This window comes from Meleagris gallopavo, chromosome 3 (genome assembly GCF_905368555.1).
Source record: "Meleagris gallopavo chromosome 3, MGAL_WU_HG_1.1, whole genome shotgun sequence".
Lineage (NCBI taxonomy): Eukaryota > Metazoa > Chordata > Aves > Galliformes > Phasianidae > Meleagris > Meleagris gallopavo.
In genome coordinates this window covers 58196621-58215459 of record NC_139406.1, presented here as the reverse complement: position 1 = coordinate 58215459, position 18839 = coordinate 58196621, and the positions used below count along the sequence as shown (strand labels likewise).

The 18839-nt window shown below is 37.9% G+C and overlaps 1 protein-coding gene across 1 annotated transcript in view; it reads left to right on the top strand.

Moving 5' to 3' along the window:
• Positions 1–17145, top strand: part of CA8 (carbonic anhydrase 8 (inactive)) — a 53415-nt gene extending 36270 nt beyond the window's left edge. Inside the window, exons 8-9 of the mRNA XM_085221162.1 lie at positions 2397–2569; positions 16669–17145. Coding sequence (XP_085077288.1) covers positions 2397–2531 — 135 coding nt within the window. The 3' untranslated portion in view covers positions 2532–2569; positions 16669–17145. The remainder of the gene's footprint in view (positions 1–2396; positions 2570–16668) is intronic.
• The last annotated feature ends 1694 nt before the right edge of the window (positions 17146–18839 follow it).

The following is an 18839-nucleotide window of genomic DNA, read 5'->3' as shown; positions in this document are numbered from 1 at the left end:
CAGCAAATATTTAAGTAAAACAGAATAAAGCAAAATTCAGGATCTGAATACAGGGGATTGGCATTCTTGCAAAACCTACAAAATGTAAGCTAACTTTGTTTTTAGTCAGCAGAAGTAAGAATGTTAACATTGTGGAATTACCTTTTCACTTTGACCCCGAGTTTCAGTATGAACAGGACTATGGCCTTCTACGTGAGAGAAAACCTTCTGTTTCTGTTGAAGGTGTGTGAATATCCAAGGAAGTTCATCTGTATGTCTCTAAAATATTTCCTCTTCAGAGTGTACTTTATAGCAGTGAAATGTAGGGGGTTGGGATAAGAAGATGAAGAGGGTATAGTGAATGATTCCATATTACCTGAAGGACTACGAGCAAAGCACAAATACTGCCTTTTTGCTTGGAAATTAAATATGAAAACTAGCATCAGCACATCTAATTGTTCTTTCCTTACAGCACCACTTCTCGAGAATGAAATAGACTACCATGTATGTAAGAAGGCCTCTGTCATTGGGATCTCAACCCTAATATGAAGAGGTCACCAGTCACTGTTGTGGGCTTAGAAACAATTATCCATCTAGAGTGAGGCTGCAATTTCTGACTTCCCTGAAGATGACATTGGGGTCAGATCAGTCCTACTTTACTGACTGGAGAAATTAGAAGATGCTTTGTGAGCAAAACCTCCTGGAGAAAGATTTCACCGTAGGAATTGGGGCAGAGCATTCATAGTTGCAGTAGATAATTCACAAATACTGGCTTTGCTGTCTGCTCTTCCCTTCATATGTGTTTAAAGTCTCTTATTTTCAAAAGATCAAACAAAAGACAAATTCCTGTAAAATGCACAGTCCAAAACAACAATTATTTCAGACTTTCCAGGGTTGATTCAGTTTAGTGATGGTGACAGACACTACCTTTAAAAAATCATTCAGTGATTTATCAGCACTTGAGTCTTGAGGACATTTTCAGTTTGGTTGCGTGCAATGAGTTTGTTTTCAGTTTGCTTTTAATAAACAATAAAAAAATCTTCCAAAATTGAGATCTGCCTCTAAAAGCACTTTGAAAGAGCTTTATAGTTCCTTCTTCTTTTCATTTTACAGTCTAAGCTATCGACTTGTATCTCAGCTGCCAGAAGCAGAACAGTTGATATCTAAGCACAGTTTTTTGTGGAAAAAGCAGCAGAGCAAAGCTAGCCTCTAAATCAACTAAATAAGTCTCTGTCTTCTGCAATAGAGTGGAACAAAACAATGAAGGCAGTTGTCTTCCAAGTTGCGTAAGAAAGTATTCTTTGTGGGCAATATAAGAACAAAAATGTCATTACCCGCTGTTCAGTACCTACCTTCCTTTAATTCTGGAATCACACTTCCCTTCTCCCTTTAATCCTTCATAAAGTGTTTTTCATGAAGAAATTCATTCTTCATAATGTCTTAGATAATAAAAAGATTAAACTTCAGGCTCCATTTTACTTTCTGTGTAAAGTTTTCAAGTTCTGTGTCGATTTCATGTTACAGCTGAGCTACATAGTGAGGCATAATAGAGACTGTACAGGTACAGAGCCTCAGCCTAAAGAAGTCAGCCTTTGATGTATCCAGCTTGACAATATGCCAAAGCAAAAACAAACAAACAAAAAACAACCAAGCAACTGTAACTATCCTGTTGAACAGTAAGGCATAATGTTGTTGATAGATGCATTGGTTTTCATAGCCTTTTATCACGTAAAACTTGATGCTGGTACAAAAGATGGAAATGGAAGCTCTGAGTATTCCTACATCAGATTAGAGTGAAAAATCTGAAAAGAGTCTGTACCCCCAAAATACATTGTTTTGGAAGATCTGAAATATTTTGTATTGATTTTGGATTTTATTTTAAAAAGTATATTGAGCACTTACATCTGCAGAACTTTTGAAGTAATATTTCATTTGTATTGTAAAAAAATATTTTTGGTATAAAATGTCAACAGACTTTCACTAAAGCTTAAAATCTTTTCAATATTCTGCTGGTTTAGCAAATAATTTTGATTTAAATGAAGCAACAGTTTTGGGTAATAAATCACTGGAAGAATAATTTCCAGTTAACTGATTTATTCCTACACTTCTTTGAAGAAGACCAGAATCATTGCTTTCATGTCACAATTGTGAGATTGATTTTGTGGGATGTAATCTACAATGAGTGAGAAGGATAAAGATCCCCAAAGAAATTATGAAAATGCAAAGGGTATGTTTTCCAAACCACATGTATAAAAGTTCTTATTTTTCTCTATTCTGTTAGTGCTGACAACTATTTTTAAATATTAGAATAGTGTCTGAAAACAGTGCTCCAGAAGTGGCAGGGAATGCTGATTTTGATCATTAGTCTCATAATGCAGAATGTACCTCGTCTTCATGTCTGCTTTTTTGCCTTTCAGATAGAGGAATTTCGTAGACTGAGGACACACGTTAAGGGTGCAGAACTTCTAGAGGGCTGTGATGGAATCCTAGGAGATAACTTCAGACCAACTCAGCCACTTAGCGACAGAGTCATCAGGGCTGCATTTCAGTAGCAGAAGAGGAAAAACAACAAAAATAAATCTTTATTAATGTAAGTAAAACTTAGGAGAAAAATCAAAATCTTGAAATAATTTTTATAGGGGAAATTTTGCCGAAGTAGAAAACTGAGTTAATTACAGCATAATGTTATGATATGTTGTCACAACTGTAAACTTTAACACTGTACTGTTCTATTTTATCCTATGGTAACAAAGTTGATTTGCCTTCCTGGCATGCTAATAATTAGATTCTTTAGTGCCTGGAATAGAGTATGTGATTTTGTGAATTGAAATCTTTAATAGACAGTGGTTCAGGCAGTTACTTCTAGCTTGACATTTCTATACTGCAATGGACAACAGCACATTATGCTTAAAGTTTTGCAGTGGATTTCTGTAGTTGTGGAAAGTACTAGTTAATTTTTTAATGTTATCATTTAAACAGAGTACTAGTTCTGGAAGAATTCCTTATTTTTTAATTTTTATTTTTTTTTATCCCTTCTCCTTTTTTTAGAATGCTGTACCAAACAGTGAATCTTTCAAAACCAGTGCAGATACAATTAATTAATTTCTCTTACGGCTAATTTTTCACATTATTTTATTCATCAAAGTAGTTGCTGCTTCTTGTCCTCGGTGTTTTAGCCTTCACTCAGGCTCAGAGAACAAGTATGACTTTGAATTCAGTGCAGAATAGCTAATGCACCTGGGAACCTGAATTATCCACACTTCAGTTAGTAAAACTGCCCATGTGATACTCCCCTGGCTTCTAGCAATTACAACATAAATTCCCTCTGAATTCAACAGTTGCACCTAAAGCTCATCGCACTTAGGTAATCAATGCTTTACCAGAATGAGAACTCTAATAATGAGATTCTTAGAGTTAAATTTAAGAAATTTTGCTATCAAGACATCTAGTTAGCTTGAAAGTAGTGAGTCAGAGACCAGCATTTATGGTTGATTTTGTAATAAATGTGGCTCCACCTTGATACCAATAGCATGAAAGCTTATCTAGGAAATGTTCAAGAAAAGTGTGAATTCTTTCACTTTCTTTAATAAGTAAGTCCTACTACATTTTATCATATTAAAAACTATATTGAAAAATACAATAAACTATATTAAAATAAAAGTACAATACACTATATAAACACAAAACTACAATAAGCTATATAAAAAAAAAGCATAATGTACTCACCCTATTTTATTGGTCGAATTAATTATATAGTGACATCACTTTTGGTATCTGCCATATACTCATAAGAGAACTAATTCACCGAGAGTTTCACCTGGAATCATGCTGCTGAAAAGTTCTTAATATACACTGTCACAGAATCACAGACCTGTAGGTGTTGAAAGGGACCTGCAGAGATCATCAAGTCCAACTCCTCTGCTAAAGCACGTTCCCTGCAGAAGATCACACAGATAGACATCCATATAGGTCTTGAGTATCTCCACAGAAGGAGACTCCACAACCTATCTGGGCAGCCTGCTGCGATGCTCCATCACTCTGACAATCACTCCTCCCTGTATTAGTGTGGAACTTCCTGTGTTCCAGTTTTTGCTCTCCACCAACAAGACTCTGCCCCCATCAACTTGACTCCTGCACTTGAGATATTTATAGACAGTTATGAGATCCCCTCTCAGCCTTCTCTTCTCCAGACTGAAGAGTCCCACCTCTCTCAGACTTTCCCTGTACAGGAGATGCTCCAGGCCCTTTTATCATCTTTGTTGCTCTCTGCTGGACTCTTTCTAGGATATAACTGTCTTTTATGAACTGAGAAGCCCAGAACTGGACACTATTTCAGATGAGGCCTCACCAGGGCAGAGTAGAGGTCCTTCGACCTGTTAGCTACACTCTTTGTAATACACCCCAAGATACCATTGGCCTTCTTGGCCACAAGGGCACACTACTGGTTCATGGTCAAACTTTTGTTCGCCAGGACACCCAAGTCCTTCTCTACAGAATTCCTCTCCTGCAGATCAGCCCCTAACCTGTACTGATGCACGAGGCTATTCCTTCCCAAGGGCAAGACTACACATGATCTTGCTGAACCTCATCAGGTTCCTCTCTGCCTAACTCGCTAGTCTGCCCAGGTCTTGTTGAATGGCAGCTTAGCCTTCTGGTATGTCAGACAGTATTATCATCAGCAAACCAGCCCCTGGGAGACACTTGCTATAGGCCTACAATGCTGCACCACTGACCACAACTCTCTGAGGTCTCTCAGCCTGTCAGCCAGTTGTCAGTTCACCTCACTGTCCGCTTATGTATCTCACACTTTCTTACTGTTCATTACAAGGATGCTGTAGGAGACAGCATCAAACGACTTGCCAAAGTCAAGGCGCACAACATCCACTGCTCTCCACTTGTCTACCCCACCAGTGACAGCATCGTATGAAGGCAACCAGGTTGGTCGAGCACGGCGTCTCCATGTTGGCTACTGGTAACCTTCTCTTCCATTTGCTTGGAGATGGCATCCAGAATAAATTGTTCATCACTTTTCCAGGGGCGGAGGTGAGGCTGACAGGCCTGTAGTTTCCCTGATCCTCCTTCCTGCCCTTTTTGAAGACTTGAGTGGTGTTGGCTATCCTCCAGTCTTCAAGCACCTCTCCCATTTGCTGAGACCTTTCAAAGATGGTAGTGGTTCAGCAGTCTGTCATCACACATGGGTGAACGTCATTGGGGTGCATGGATTTGTGTGTGTTGATTTTAGCTAGATGCTTCTGACCATCTTCTCCTCAACCATAGAGAAGACTTCAGTTCCCAAGCCTCTCTCTCTTACCTCCAGGGTCTGGAATTCCAGAGGAACAGTCTTAATAGTAAAGACTGAAGCAAAGAAGATGTTCAGTATCTCTAACTTCATAGCATCCCTTGGTATCAGGGCACTCACCTCATTGAGTAGTGGTCTTACATTCTCCCTAGTCCTCCTTTTACTATCAACATACCTAAAAAAGCCTTAGGGTACAGACAGTTATTTGCACAGCAAATTCATGCCCTACCTTGGTCAATGATGGAAGTTCCTACTTCACTTCAGGCTCTATTGTGGAGTTAAGTCTCCTCAGACTGTGCTCTGGTTCCAGCACCCAACTTCATATAAAGTTAACAAATGATCAGGTAACAGATAACCCCTAAAAGAGATTAATAATTCAGTACTTCCAAAAATGGATCCATTAATGCCTAGTGGGAGTATTATCTTTCCTCCTGCATGTGACAAACCATTAAATGGTCTGGGACAGTGGCCAACAATTTCACGATCTTTTGGTATAACATAAGCATTCAATATAATATTTAGTATCAGCAAACCAGAAGTTAAGCAAAGAAAGCAAAATGCTAGTCCTTTTATTAATAGTGTTTTCTCATTCACGTATTTGATTTTGGGCATATCCCTAAGCTCAATTCTCAATTAAATGGTTCTCTACAGTCAGAGAATGTCATCACTTTAATCTTGAAATGGATGATTCAGATTCATCCAGGCTTCTGCATTAAAATTATTTCGGAAAATCATAGCAATATTAAAGTACAATTTTTCTCAGAGAATGAATAATGCCCTCAGGCCAGTGCAGGTAATTCAAGTCTGTAACAGTGAAATTACTTGACACGCTGTCTTTGAATTTTAAGCATGAAATAGTTTCCCTTTACAGTGTTGGTACTGAAATGTGAAATATTTTTCACGTTTGAAATTTTATTACATTTGTTGATACTTATAAAGAATTGTTTTAAAAAACAAGTTTTATCTTGGCCATGCTTCACAAAATAATCTGAAGCTTTAATTCCCAAATGATGGAATTGTTAATGTGAAGTAGTAGTATTTGCTGTTGGGCTTTGCTAATTATAGACTTTTGAAAACTGAGAAGGAACTGTGAATCTGGTCATTGTGTACCCAGCATAAATGGCCACTTGGCTCTCTACACCTGATTGAATTGTTTATCAGAAATTAATTTGGCCAGCGCTTCCTTTTAGTTTTGGTACATCAGTCGAAAACAGTAGCAAACTAATTAAAGGCTGGCAATACATCCCTGCTATTGATTTTGCCTCTGGGAAGGTAGAAGCTAGAAAAGTGAAGTCCAAAAGGAAATTGTGTGGCCTTTATCACCTCTCCTTTAAAAAAAGAGGGAGAGAATGAAATACTTTTACCTATTTTTTAGTACTTTCCTCACGCTGTTCTCTCCAGGGAGAAGGTGTTGAGGAACGATAGGTCCCCATGTGAACCTCAGACATTCTCAGAGAAGATACACTCCCTCTTTCCTAGGGATGAATAATGATCCTTCAGCTGAAGCTTCTAACATGGACTGAATATTCCTGTGAAGATCCAGTAGCAGATAGGGAAGTAATAGTTAGCAGTGTGGGATGTGCGTGATAATCCAAGAGAGAGTATTTTTTGTTTTCAAAGAGGAGATTACCTTTTATTTGAAATCTCTGGTATGTCTTAATTATTGCAAAACCAAACATACTGGTGGACTTCTTTTCTGACATGATACCCCTCTGCCAAGGCTGCTGGACCATCTGTCTGAAGAGATTTCAGTATTTTCTCTTTCATTCCAAATCATTGTGGTGCAGCCTCTTGAAGAACCTTGAGAAACATTCGTTTTCTGTGACTTCCTCACTCTGTCAAGGAAAGGAGACAAATGTTTCCATATAGGTGGTGTACACACAAGAGTAGAGAAAGGCCGTGTAATAGGTCTAATTAGTTTTGACTAAATCAGAATGCAGACTTTATGAATGCCATGATCATAAATCTTCAGCCTTGATTGAAACCTTGAAAGGATTGAAATCTTTGTGGCTTATGATCAGATAGCATGTGTTGATATTTGTGCAATTTGTGGTAGCTTGTTGAATTGAAGGCAGAGATGACACAATCGTATATCACAGCATGTAATCTCAGGTAAAGAGTTTTTTTTTTTTTTTTTTTTTTTTTTTTTTTTTTTTTTTTACTGTTCCTTTATCATAAGAGAGACCAGGTTTCAAAATAACTTCCTCTAGTTCTGGAGAAAAATTTGGGCTCAAATGGGAGTATTAAGAAGCAGGACACTGCAGGTAGAACTTTATAGCTCCATTACTTTTTTTTAACCTGATTGACATTAGGATTAGGTTGTTGCTGTTCACTTTGCCTCCTCTGACTACTTTTCTACTGAAAAAGCCTGGGGTTAATGAATCAGTGGGATCTGTTTTGCGGATGTTTTTGAAATACATTCTTTACAGGATAGCCTTTACATCCTTTTTTTACTTCAATTATTGAAAAATTCATTTCTGTTTCCATAGGAAAAAAAAAGGAAGAACTTTTTTTTTCTTGCTTATAACCTATTTTAATCATATCCACTAATGACAGAGCCAGTCAGGTGGTAAGAAATTTGGTGGGAAAGCTTGGTGCTGATTTGCTTTCAGGCATGGAAAGTGAAAAAACTGATTTTAATTTTAGGCTGACGAACAGTATAGAAGCACAGAAAGGTTGTTGTTGGAAGGGGCCTCTGAAGGTATACTAGTCTGATCCACTGCTCAAAGTGTCAGCTACAGTGTACTTCTCAGGGCCATGTCCAGTTGGGTTTTAAATATTTCTGTGGATAGAAATCTCACAACATTTTTGGGAAACCTGTTCTTTTATTTGACAAAAAAAGATTTTTTCTGTGCTTAAATGAAATTTTCTGCGTTTAAATTTGTGTCCGCTGCCTCATGCATTCACTGGATAACACTGAAAAGCCTGATGCCATCTTTTGTACTTTATCTCTTAGGGTAGAGATAAGATCTGTCTTGATAAGATCTGTCTTGAGACATTTCTTCCTGAGGCTAACCAGTACCAGCCCACTTACCCTCTTTTATGACAGGAATCCCATAATCATCTTTGTGGCCTTTTGCTGGACTGTCACCAGTATGTCCATATTTCTCTTGAGCTAAGGGAACCTAGAACTGGACCCAGCACTCCAGATTTCTCACCAGGGCAGAGTAAACATGAAGTATCACTTCTCTTAACTTGCTGGAAGTGTACTTGCTAGTGCATCTCAAGAGGCTGTTGCCCTTCTTTGCTGCATGGGTGCACTGTTGGCTTATGTTCAACTTGTTGTCTAGCAGAACTCGCAGATCCTTTTCTAAAAGAAAAGAGAAAGGATAGTGCTATGACTTCTCAGTATAACCACTAGATTTTACTTCATTCGTAGTCCTTGATATGGGTGTCAAGCTATTTCTTGATAATCTCATGTGATACTGGAAAAAGGTTTGCCATTCCTACTATTATACCAAAAAGCTTAAAAATGGGACAACAAATGCAACTACTTCTAGAAATCAAAACCTAAATCTACCATTTTATTAAAGGTAACTTGGATTCTGATGCACTGTTTTAAAGTATGTGAATTGTCAGTATTTTCAAAATTTCTTGTATTTTGGGACATTAGGTAGGTACCTTTTCTGTAATGTATTTTTTCACTGAAGTATTATTTGTGATTTCCAGTAGTTTTATTACCCTTTTTATAATCCTTGTTGCTTTATATGTAATGGATTTGATAGACATGCTTCCATTGCATCAGCAAAACAGCTTAATCTGTGAATGAACAACATGTCTGTTTTCAAATAGCTGAACATCAGCTTGAGTTGACTGTGAATTCATTGTGGCATTTATCTATGTCTATATCACTTCTTTGCAAACCAGGCTATGTAAGCATGATTCCATAGGCATTATAATTAGATGGTTTTGCTCTCATTTACTAAGATAAGTCAGATAAGTGCCCAGTACCAAAGTCATAGAAATCAAGAAGATTCTTTGAACAGAACGTAGTAAGACCTAATTCTAAAAAATAATCTGCTAAAACTATATGGAAATAATATTTTCTCTTGAAAGTGATAATCTTTATTATCAACTGAGCATAACCAGTAAACAAAGTAATTTAATCGCCAATTAAATTGAAGATTTAGACAGATTGGCTATCTTGAACTGACATGTCCCAGATACAGCTCATTTTATTTTCTATCCATAAATTAAAAGTTGTATTCCAGCTACCTATCTACATTACTTTGTTCTCCTGAACATTTTTTTTGTCCATCTGATTTAGAAACTCCTGAAAAAGAATGTGTACACATATACCTCTAGTAGACCACAGACTGACAGTAGCTGCCAGTTTGTTCAACATCTTGTAAATGATGGTTGTAGAAATGACTTTGGATAAAAGGCTATTCTTAATATAATTGCTGTTTTCCTAGTAGTACATTCAAAATTAGAAGAAAAAATAAATAAATATCATTAAAATACCAAAACTGTGGTAGGTCTGAAGTACAGGAAGGATTTATTTAGGGTGGGACAGAGACTGCATGCCTGATACTGTATAATATTGTGAGGTACGAGCAGACAAGCAGAAATTGGCACACGATTATGTTCACAGTGTAAAGTAAGGAGGGAGAATAGTGTGGTGACTTCATCCAGTGGATTCTATGAGTGAATAGTATGAACTGCTCCCTTCCGCAGGGCACTGAACAAGGGATCAGGCTGGCCAGTTTGGAATGAGCTATTATTAAAAAAGTAGTGGTACATTCCCCCATTGCAGCATTGTACACTGTATCATGGTAGTAGAATACACAATATGAATGAGCATTCAAATAGTAATTGAGCTGTGGAGATGTGCCTTGTCTTTGAAAAATGGAGTTATGAGAGGCTTGATGTTCATATTTCTTTGCCTAAGCAGATGTCAGTGAACTTCACATTTGAAAGGAGGTTCTCATTACCAATCAGTATGTCTTCACTCTCTTACCACTAGCTTTTGCAGTTCCTGAAGTTCACGAGCAAGTTTCTGTGAGGAAGTTCCAACACTTAGGAGTTTTATGCTTTCCTGTTGCACTGATCCAGAACTGGAGTGAGCTTTCAGCAGCCATGCATCATTATGGTCTTGTGGCCATTCTTTTCTTTTTCCTGATTTAGAAGAAAACAAAAACAAAACGTCCAGAAATTATCAACACAAATTCCTTAGAAATACAAATACTGATTTCCTAGATGTGATGATATGTAAATATTTATGCTGCTTTTCAGCAAGTGATTTTTCATTTGTCATTATTTGTCTCCGTGAGTTTAAATTTGGTGCTTAAAAGCACTGGTCTAATTGTTGAGTTTCAGTCTTTGAAAGTTACACAGCACACACGGAGTCATGGGCTATCAACAATACCAACTATTGTTCTTAGGTAGCATGTCCAGCAAATTGCTGCCACTTCAGAGTACTTGAGAATGTACTTACATTGGAGTGCATGACTGCAGGACTGAGGGCCAAACACCTTTGGCTTGTGAGCCACTCACCGTAATCAGAGAGCTACTGGATGCCAAAAACTTTAGAACATTCAGGAGATGAAGAGCTTTGGGAGTGGCTGAAAGCCACCTACCTTTTCAGGTGGCTTCCCACTGCTTCATTGTAATAGAAGGAAATGGAGTGTAGATTGACACTGCAGGTGAAAGCTGTAATGTCAGCCTAACTTGTTTTGCCATTGCTAGGAATTCTAATTCATAAGCAGCATAATGCTTTTGATGCCTGTGTGGCATGCCTTTGACACAAGAGAAACAATTCAGTAGCAACAAGCAGTCCATCATGGCAATGATCATTGTTGTAGTAGAAATATATGTCGTTTCCAGCCCAGAGCATCAGTAAAAGGAGTGACTAAGCCATAGATGAGGAATAAAATAATGTTGAGATGTGCCTGTTTCCAGAGCAAGTACCATATTGGAATGGTCCTTGTTAAGTTACTTTTTAGAAATACATAATTATTAGTGGAGGAATGGAAAAGAGTTGACATCTGTTAATGCACAAAAAGAAACAAGATATTGTGCTTCCTTTTCAAAACTAAACGGAGTCATAGGTTAGCCTAGCTATGGGCTACCTCTGCTATATGCTTCAGATAAGATACTCCACACTGACAGAGACTCCCAAAATTTTTGGTATGCAGTTCTCTATCAACACCACACATTCATTGCTATCCACAATGCTCTGTTTTCAGCCTTTTTATGAAAAACATTCTGATAGTATAGTTTCCAGCTGCTTCCCATAACTCATGTATGGTTTATTCACTACTATTTGGAAACCGATAATGTAGCCAGGAGCTCCTGTCATAAAAAAAACTTCCTCACAGAATAATTATTGCCAATTTGAGCACAAAAGCTTGGGTCTGAAAGTACACACACACAGAAACTATGCCATGTTGTATTCACTTACAGAGAAAATGCTGGAGATTGTATTGAGGCAAAGTGGTGAAAAGCATGAATCATTTCTATTTAAACTGCGCCTGATTTTTAAAGTGTGGAGATTCTAGATTATTATGTAACAGCTCTCAGATGTTAAGGATATTAGGACATGTGTATGACTACAGACATAAAGAAGAAAGCCTACAATGTATATTCTTTCTTCTATAATGTTGTACAACGTTGTGAAGTGGGGGTACACTTTGTTTTGCCTTAATGAAATCACAAAGGAAGTTCTAATGAGAATATTTTTATTCTACTGAAACTGAGAATGCAGGTGTTTACAGATCATTATTCTTACTGGACTTCGTAATTCTAATCCCATATGGATGAAAACAGTGCAGTGAACACGTGCATACAAACTCATGCTTAACAGACAACAGTATTTTGGAATAAATACAAAACCTGAACAAGTTGCTTGGGTTACTGAAAATATTTTTGTAACTGATAATTCTCGCTCAAAGAGTGAGACGTGTACCAGAAGTGATTGTTATTAGCTGTATTTTACCACTAACTCCAGATTTTGTGGCAAAGCAGAGCTACAAAGCAGAACTTTCTGTAATTTTTAAAACCTTTTTATCCATCCCCTGAGCTCAAAAGAAGCAAAGATACTTTTGTTAGCATGATACTGTTAGACACCCGCAAAGCTAGAAGTACACTCAGTAAATTTTGAACTTCATGGAAAGAATTACAAATTGTTGGAAGAGACATAAGGGTTTATAAGGTAGTGCAATTTCCTTTCTGAGATGCTCTGAATCCATGCCTGATAATACTTTCAGGTGCTGATTTTAGGAAGGTGTAGAATAATGGTAATGTGTAGTCAGTGTTCAAAGTGATTTTGCTACTCATGTCCATTGAAGCTTTTTTAACTCTTAATGAACTTTTTAGTTGAGCTGTTTTTAAGAAGTAGAAGACAAGATGCTTCTAAGAAAAAAGCAAACACCATGGAGACACTGTGTAAGACAAGAGTGGTAAGGAAAATGGTAAGACAAAGGAAGATGAAAAGCTCTCCAGAAAGTACATCGACTACTTTTAAGGAGCAGAAGAAAGTTTTTGATCTCATATAATGATTTTGGCCTAAGGCTGCTCCATGTGGTATCTTATTTCCTCCCTATCAGATGAAAAGGCATATTATCATGCCCATCCTATTTCATTTTTTCGTATTTCATTTATATGCACTTTTCCTACACTTTCAAAAGTCTAAAAAGTAATCTTTGTTGCTGAAGTTTTCTTCTATCTCTTCTCCTTCCTAAAATATGTTGTATTACTATGGGAACCTTGGGACCTTCAGTTCTTAGAAGTATACCAAGCTTGGCCCTGATCTTTGCTCCTCCTCTGCTCCCTGATTTTGAGATAGTTACTGTATTGCATTTATTCCAGTTTTCTTCAAGAGAATAATTTCTCTGTGAGAAGTTTAAGTATGTAAAATTGACAAATGAAAAAATTAAAGTAAGCATTCTTAGAACCATGTATATATTTATATTTACATTCTCAGGATGATTTGTGGATTTGTTTCTACCTTGTTAATGTTTCTTTGCTTTAAATCATGAGTATTCTGATGATAGACCTCAGGTTTTCCAACACTTTATGCGTTAGAGGATTCCATCAGAAGCATTGGAGCTCTGTTTGTTTGTAGCACTCAACCCAAGCAAAGGAGATTTAAGAGGCAGAAATACTCTCTATAAACAAGTAAGTAATCTAGGCAGTTTTCTGATTATAATATACAGGCACATTTGTGCAATTTTGGACTAAGTATTACATAGGTTGCTCCAAACATAATGCCTCCTTTTTATATCTATGGAAACTACAACATATAAAAAGCACAGTAACACTATTTGATAGAGCACATTGCTAGGTATAAAAACTGTTTTACAGCATAGTCACCACCATTATCTATGCATTTTCACCAATGATGAACAAAGCCTTCATGCTGCTCTAGTAAAAATCTGAATAAGTGGAGGTGACACAGTGTTTAACAGCTGCTATGATGACATAATTGCTAGGAAAATATTGCCCATGCAGTGCGTCTTTCATTGACCTGAACAGATGAAAGTCAGAAGGTGCCAAACAGGACTATGCAGTGCATCGAGTAGGACACTCAAGCCAGAGTTAATGATGTGTTCCACAGTCTTCAGACTGGTATGGAGCTTGGCATTATCATGTTGCAAGAGAAAAGTTGTCTTCTTCTCTGACCCAGCTCTGGAAGTTTGAGCCTTCAGCTTAGTTATCATCATGTTGTAGTGGTCAGAGTTGATGGTATGTCCGGGTTTCCAGAAATCCAGAAGCACCACCCCTTTCCTATTCCAAAAGGCACATCACTTTACCTGATTAGGGTTGTGTCTTGAACTTTTCCTTCAATGAGGAATTCACACATTGCCACTCTATGGATTGCTGTTTTGACTCTGGCTTGGAGTGGTAACATCACCCCACATCAACAGTAATGATGCGATCCTGGAAACTGTCACCTTCAAGCTCGTATTCACTAGATCCTGGTGAAACTGCAAACAATGTTCTTTCTATTCCTGGGTGAGCATTCATGGGATTCACCTGGCACAAACTTAGCAATATTCCAACTTTGCTGTCCTTGTTTCTAATGCAGTGAAGCCGATGTTTGAATGTGTACAGTTCGCTGGTCATAATCTGCTGATTTGTGTGGATGAGTTGATTGATACACTCTTCATTTTGTAGTGGGACAGCTGCGTATGGCCATCTGGAATGTGGCTTGTCTTCCTCTTTGCTGCTGTCACTGCTGAAATGCACCACCCACCACATCACTGTGCTCACATCTGTTGTTTGGTCTCCATAAATGTTCAGCAAATGTCTGTTGATGAATGTCAGTGGGTACCATTTTTTTCTACATGGAGGATTTCAGTGACTCTTCTTTGCTTCCTAAACTCTTCCATATCAGATGCCATTTTTGTCAGACTGCTCTTCTACTACTGTCTGACACAGAGTAACAAAATGTAATGGAATATTGGCAGGGAGGTTAAACCTCTACCATCATAACACCAACACTGCTTCTGATGTTGTGGGCTAACATCTTAAAATAGGAGGCGTTACTTTCAGAGCAACCCTCACACATTTCTATAAACGCTTCAGAAGAGTAAGAGAAGCAGGTACCTTCATGTCTGCAGAGTAGATAATAGTTTGTTACTTGGTTATATGTGTTGTGGAACAGTGCTATTAATTTAGCATGGTAGAAAAATTAGTCTTAAATGTGAATTAAGGGTAAACATGAATAACACCACCATCAATATATACAATTAGTCTTTTGTTAGATTATACATTAGGTATTTTTGTAACAAACACAACTGAAATCCTCAGATTGGTTTGTAATTAGGCTCCTTTCCAAAAGTAATCCAGTAATAACAATAGCTGCCGAAGTTGCAGTTTCTTTCACTGACTTTGATTTTTGGACCAAAAGCATTAAGCTTGAACTAGTGAAAAACGTACAAAGTGTGCATTCAATTACGGAGTAATTAGATACTCAATCACCCTTATATCACACTAGGGATTCTCCAAGAAAGGAGATACTACTTACTGCAGTGTATAAAACTGCTTTGTTAATTAGTTTAGCACTAATGGAGATTAAGAAAGTGTCACTTTGTCAAAGCATTAGTTTGCCTATGTAGAACCTTAAGAATGCAGAGTTTTGGTTTCTTCTGAGCTCTTTGAGCTTCTGAGCTTCCTCAGATTGTTCATCTGATCGAGTATCTTTTGTCCAGAAGAGAAACCTTCCTTTTCAGGCAGGCTTGCACCGTCTTCAGTAGCTCACTGAAAAACACATCAGAGTCTGAGAATAACTTGCTGTCATTATGTGTGTTTTTTTTTTTTTTTTTAAGTTGCACCTTTATGCTAAGCCCCAGGTAGAACTGACAATCCTCTGTGCTATTGCAGAAAGTATAACTATGGCTAAAATCAGCTGCTCTGTGAAGGACCTACAGTTTCCTTTAGAATGTAGCCACTAGAAGTGGCTAAAAGTTCCTCATGTTGATCATCAAATGATCCTGCTGCCAAATCTCATGGCTTTGGGGGGCGTGTTGTCTATGTAGGGAGAATACAGAAATCATTGCACAGTTTGTCCTGCATATAGACATCTACTCCTTGACATTGTTGTAGGTGACTGACAGCCTTTACACTCCTGTTCTCCTGAAGGAAAAGAGTAGAAACTCTCAAGAAATGTCCTGACTATTCCTGCAAGTAGTTGTAGCTCCAGGTAATCTATTGCACCCAAGCACATATGGATTCCTTGTGTATACATTCTGAGTGCTAAAATAACTTCAGGAAAGATGAGATTGCTAGTGCAACAGGATGAAATGATTTGTCCTTCTCATACCTATCACTTCTGAAGTGAGGTAACCCAGCAGCTGGTTTCCTAAGGTTGTGCTGTAGCACATAAGTATGTGTTTGCATGAAGCCAAATATTAATTTATCTCTACTGCTGATGAATATGAAAATTACTGCTATTAGGAGGAACAAAATGGGCCACTGTTTTCAATCTGAGCCCATCTGAGACACCCATGAGGGCTATGTACTCAGCACTTTTCTTGGTAGTGCCCCTAGGATGGTAAATGGTAAAAAAAGAAAAAAAAAAAAAAAAACTTCTGTTTTTTTTTTTCCTTTATTTTCCTTTCTATTTAAAACTATGCTCTCCACATTAAAATCAATTACCTGATTGATTCAGAAAGCCAATAAAGCTTTGTTTCAAGTTTACTCCTGCACTTGGCATTTTTTATTGCCATTTCCTCCATTGCTATTAAATCTTCCAGTGCTGGCTTTACCCTAAAGGAGAAGAATCAGGACCATTATGTCCATGAGGTATATACCCTGAAACTGCCCCCACCTGCTGTCCATGGAACCCCTGCTTTTAGTTTCTCCTGTCTCCTTGGCTGGACCTAAACATTCTTTCAGACCTACTGTGGAGGAATTTCAGTAACATAATTGTTCCATTCTCTTTTCAGAGAGGGGGAAGACAATGCTCCCACAGTGCCCTTGGATGAGAAGTGGAAACTTTTGAGGCTGCTGCTTCAGTTGAATCACAAAGCCCGTATTGTTTGTCTTCATCTAATTTAACTTTGATAGACAGCTGTGACAGTTGTTCTGTCCACACAGTTCAGTGAAATTCTGGAAATGGGGCTGTACATTAAAAGAAGAAAGCATTAAATCTTCCAATTTACACTGTTAGCTATTTTTAAATGGTAACTATCATTGCTTATGTAATTTCTTTTTTTGCAGTAGCATTCAATAGTGGTCTGTGATCCAAATAATACTAATTTTAAGCTTGATATAAATGTTAATATATATAGAAATACTCATTGTTTTGAATGTTACATTTAATTTTATTCTGTAGCATCTCTTTTGCTGTCAGTAACCATCTTTTCTGTAGAGGGGAGGTGTGTTCTGTAAAGCTAATAAAACCATTGGTTGTTCACAAAGTATTATACTAATTCAGAATTCATTTTTGAGCAGAAATGAACACTTCTCTGCCAAGCACTTAACATGGCCTATCAGAATAAAGCTGAATGACATTTGCATTATTAGGAACCTTATTTGAATAAAAAACAACTTTGGAATAAGGAAAATTAATTGGTATAACAGCAAACAGAGTCATGGAATTTTACAAAGAAATTATCATTTCAGGCAGAAAATTATCAGCCTTTGTTCTCCTGTGAATTATGATAGTTCCATTTGTTTCTGCACATGGCTGAGGATGGTGGTCTGCGGCCCTTCTCTGCACGTCCTGAGCTGCTACGCAGCATGGGGACTGCCATTCTAGGCCACACATGACACAGCTCTGACAGGGCAAAAGAGAGAGAAGTAGACCAAGCCTGCAAGACAAGCTCTTAACTTACAGTTCCTTCTAAACACATAGCACTGAAAAACAATGTCACATGGTGGGAATAGGTTTGGTCTCCAGGGCTTTCAGTGCAGTCCATTTTTCTAGCACGTTTATGGTGAGACCTGTGTGAGTGCAAGAATGCAGAGGCACAGATGGCAAGCTCCAGGCAGGGCACAATGGAGATGCAAACAGAGGTTCACAAAGCAGAGGTTACTCCCTGGGAGCAGATGGGTGAATCATCAATCACAAAGTCATCATCGTGCAGTGGTAAATGTAGTGTCACAAGGCATGCTTACTCCATCTCTGGAAGGGCTGCTCCTGAATAATGAGTTGCAAATTCTCATAGTCATAAATGTGTGTATTAGGGGCAGGAGAAACAATAGGAGAAACCCATACACTTGTGAGAGGGAGTGGATGCTGCTCACCAGTTCATGTGGTCGTAACTATGTGTATTGCAGGAATGTGTGGAGAGACACACAGCTGACCTTGGTATTGCAATAAAAGCATGTGAGTCCATCATTAAGTCATCTCTTCATGAGGATTATTGGAGTTGTCGTTAATAAATTACTCCTTGAGCCTATGAAAACTCATATTTTTTAGAGTTATGTCTGAGGATTTTCCTATCTTCTGCCCAAATTTAAAAAAAGTTTACATGCCTTACTAGTCAAAGGCTGAAGATAGCAGTGCTGACCGAAAATATGCTTTCTATCTGCAGTAGCCCAGCATTTACATCAAAGTAACAGACTCAGTGGATGCTGCCCCTCTTCCATCTGCAGGGGCTCGGTGGTCCTTATGTCCCCCATCCAACTTGGAATATTCAATGGTTCTACAGCTCCTCAGACAATTGCAACAATAACTCAACCCCAGAGCCTGGCCTCCTTCATATTTTGCCATTAGGGCAGGCAGGAGTCTCTGCATAAAGATTGCTGTACGTAGTATCTGGTCTGCAAAGGCTTGGCCAGGTTGTTTGTAGATATTGGCAGTTACCTGATAATTTGTAGTTGTCAGGTGCAGCTCTGAAATCTCTAAAAAGAAAGAAAAAAAAGAAGAAAAATATCTGCCTATCAAGGGCATCTTTTCTATCTCCTTGCACCAAGTAAGGAAAAGCCTCCAAAACTGGAGTTAACTAGACTATGAACCTGCTGGTTCTTGGCATGTACATCTAACTCATTCAGAAGATCTTTTCCCTTTGCACGTGATATATTATTAACTATTGGGTATTAACTGAAAGGAACTGTAATATTAATATGGCAAATATTGACGTTATGATGAAATCTGAAATAGTTTATTCTC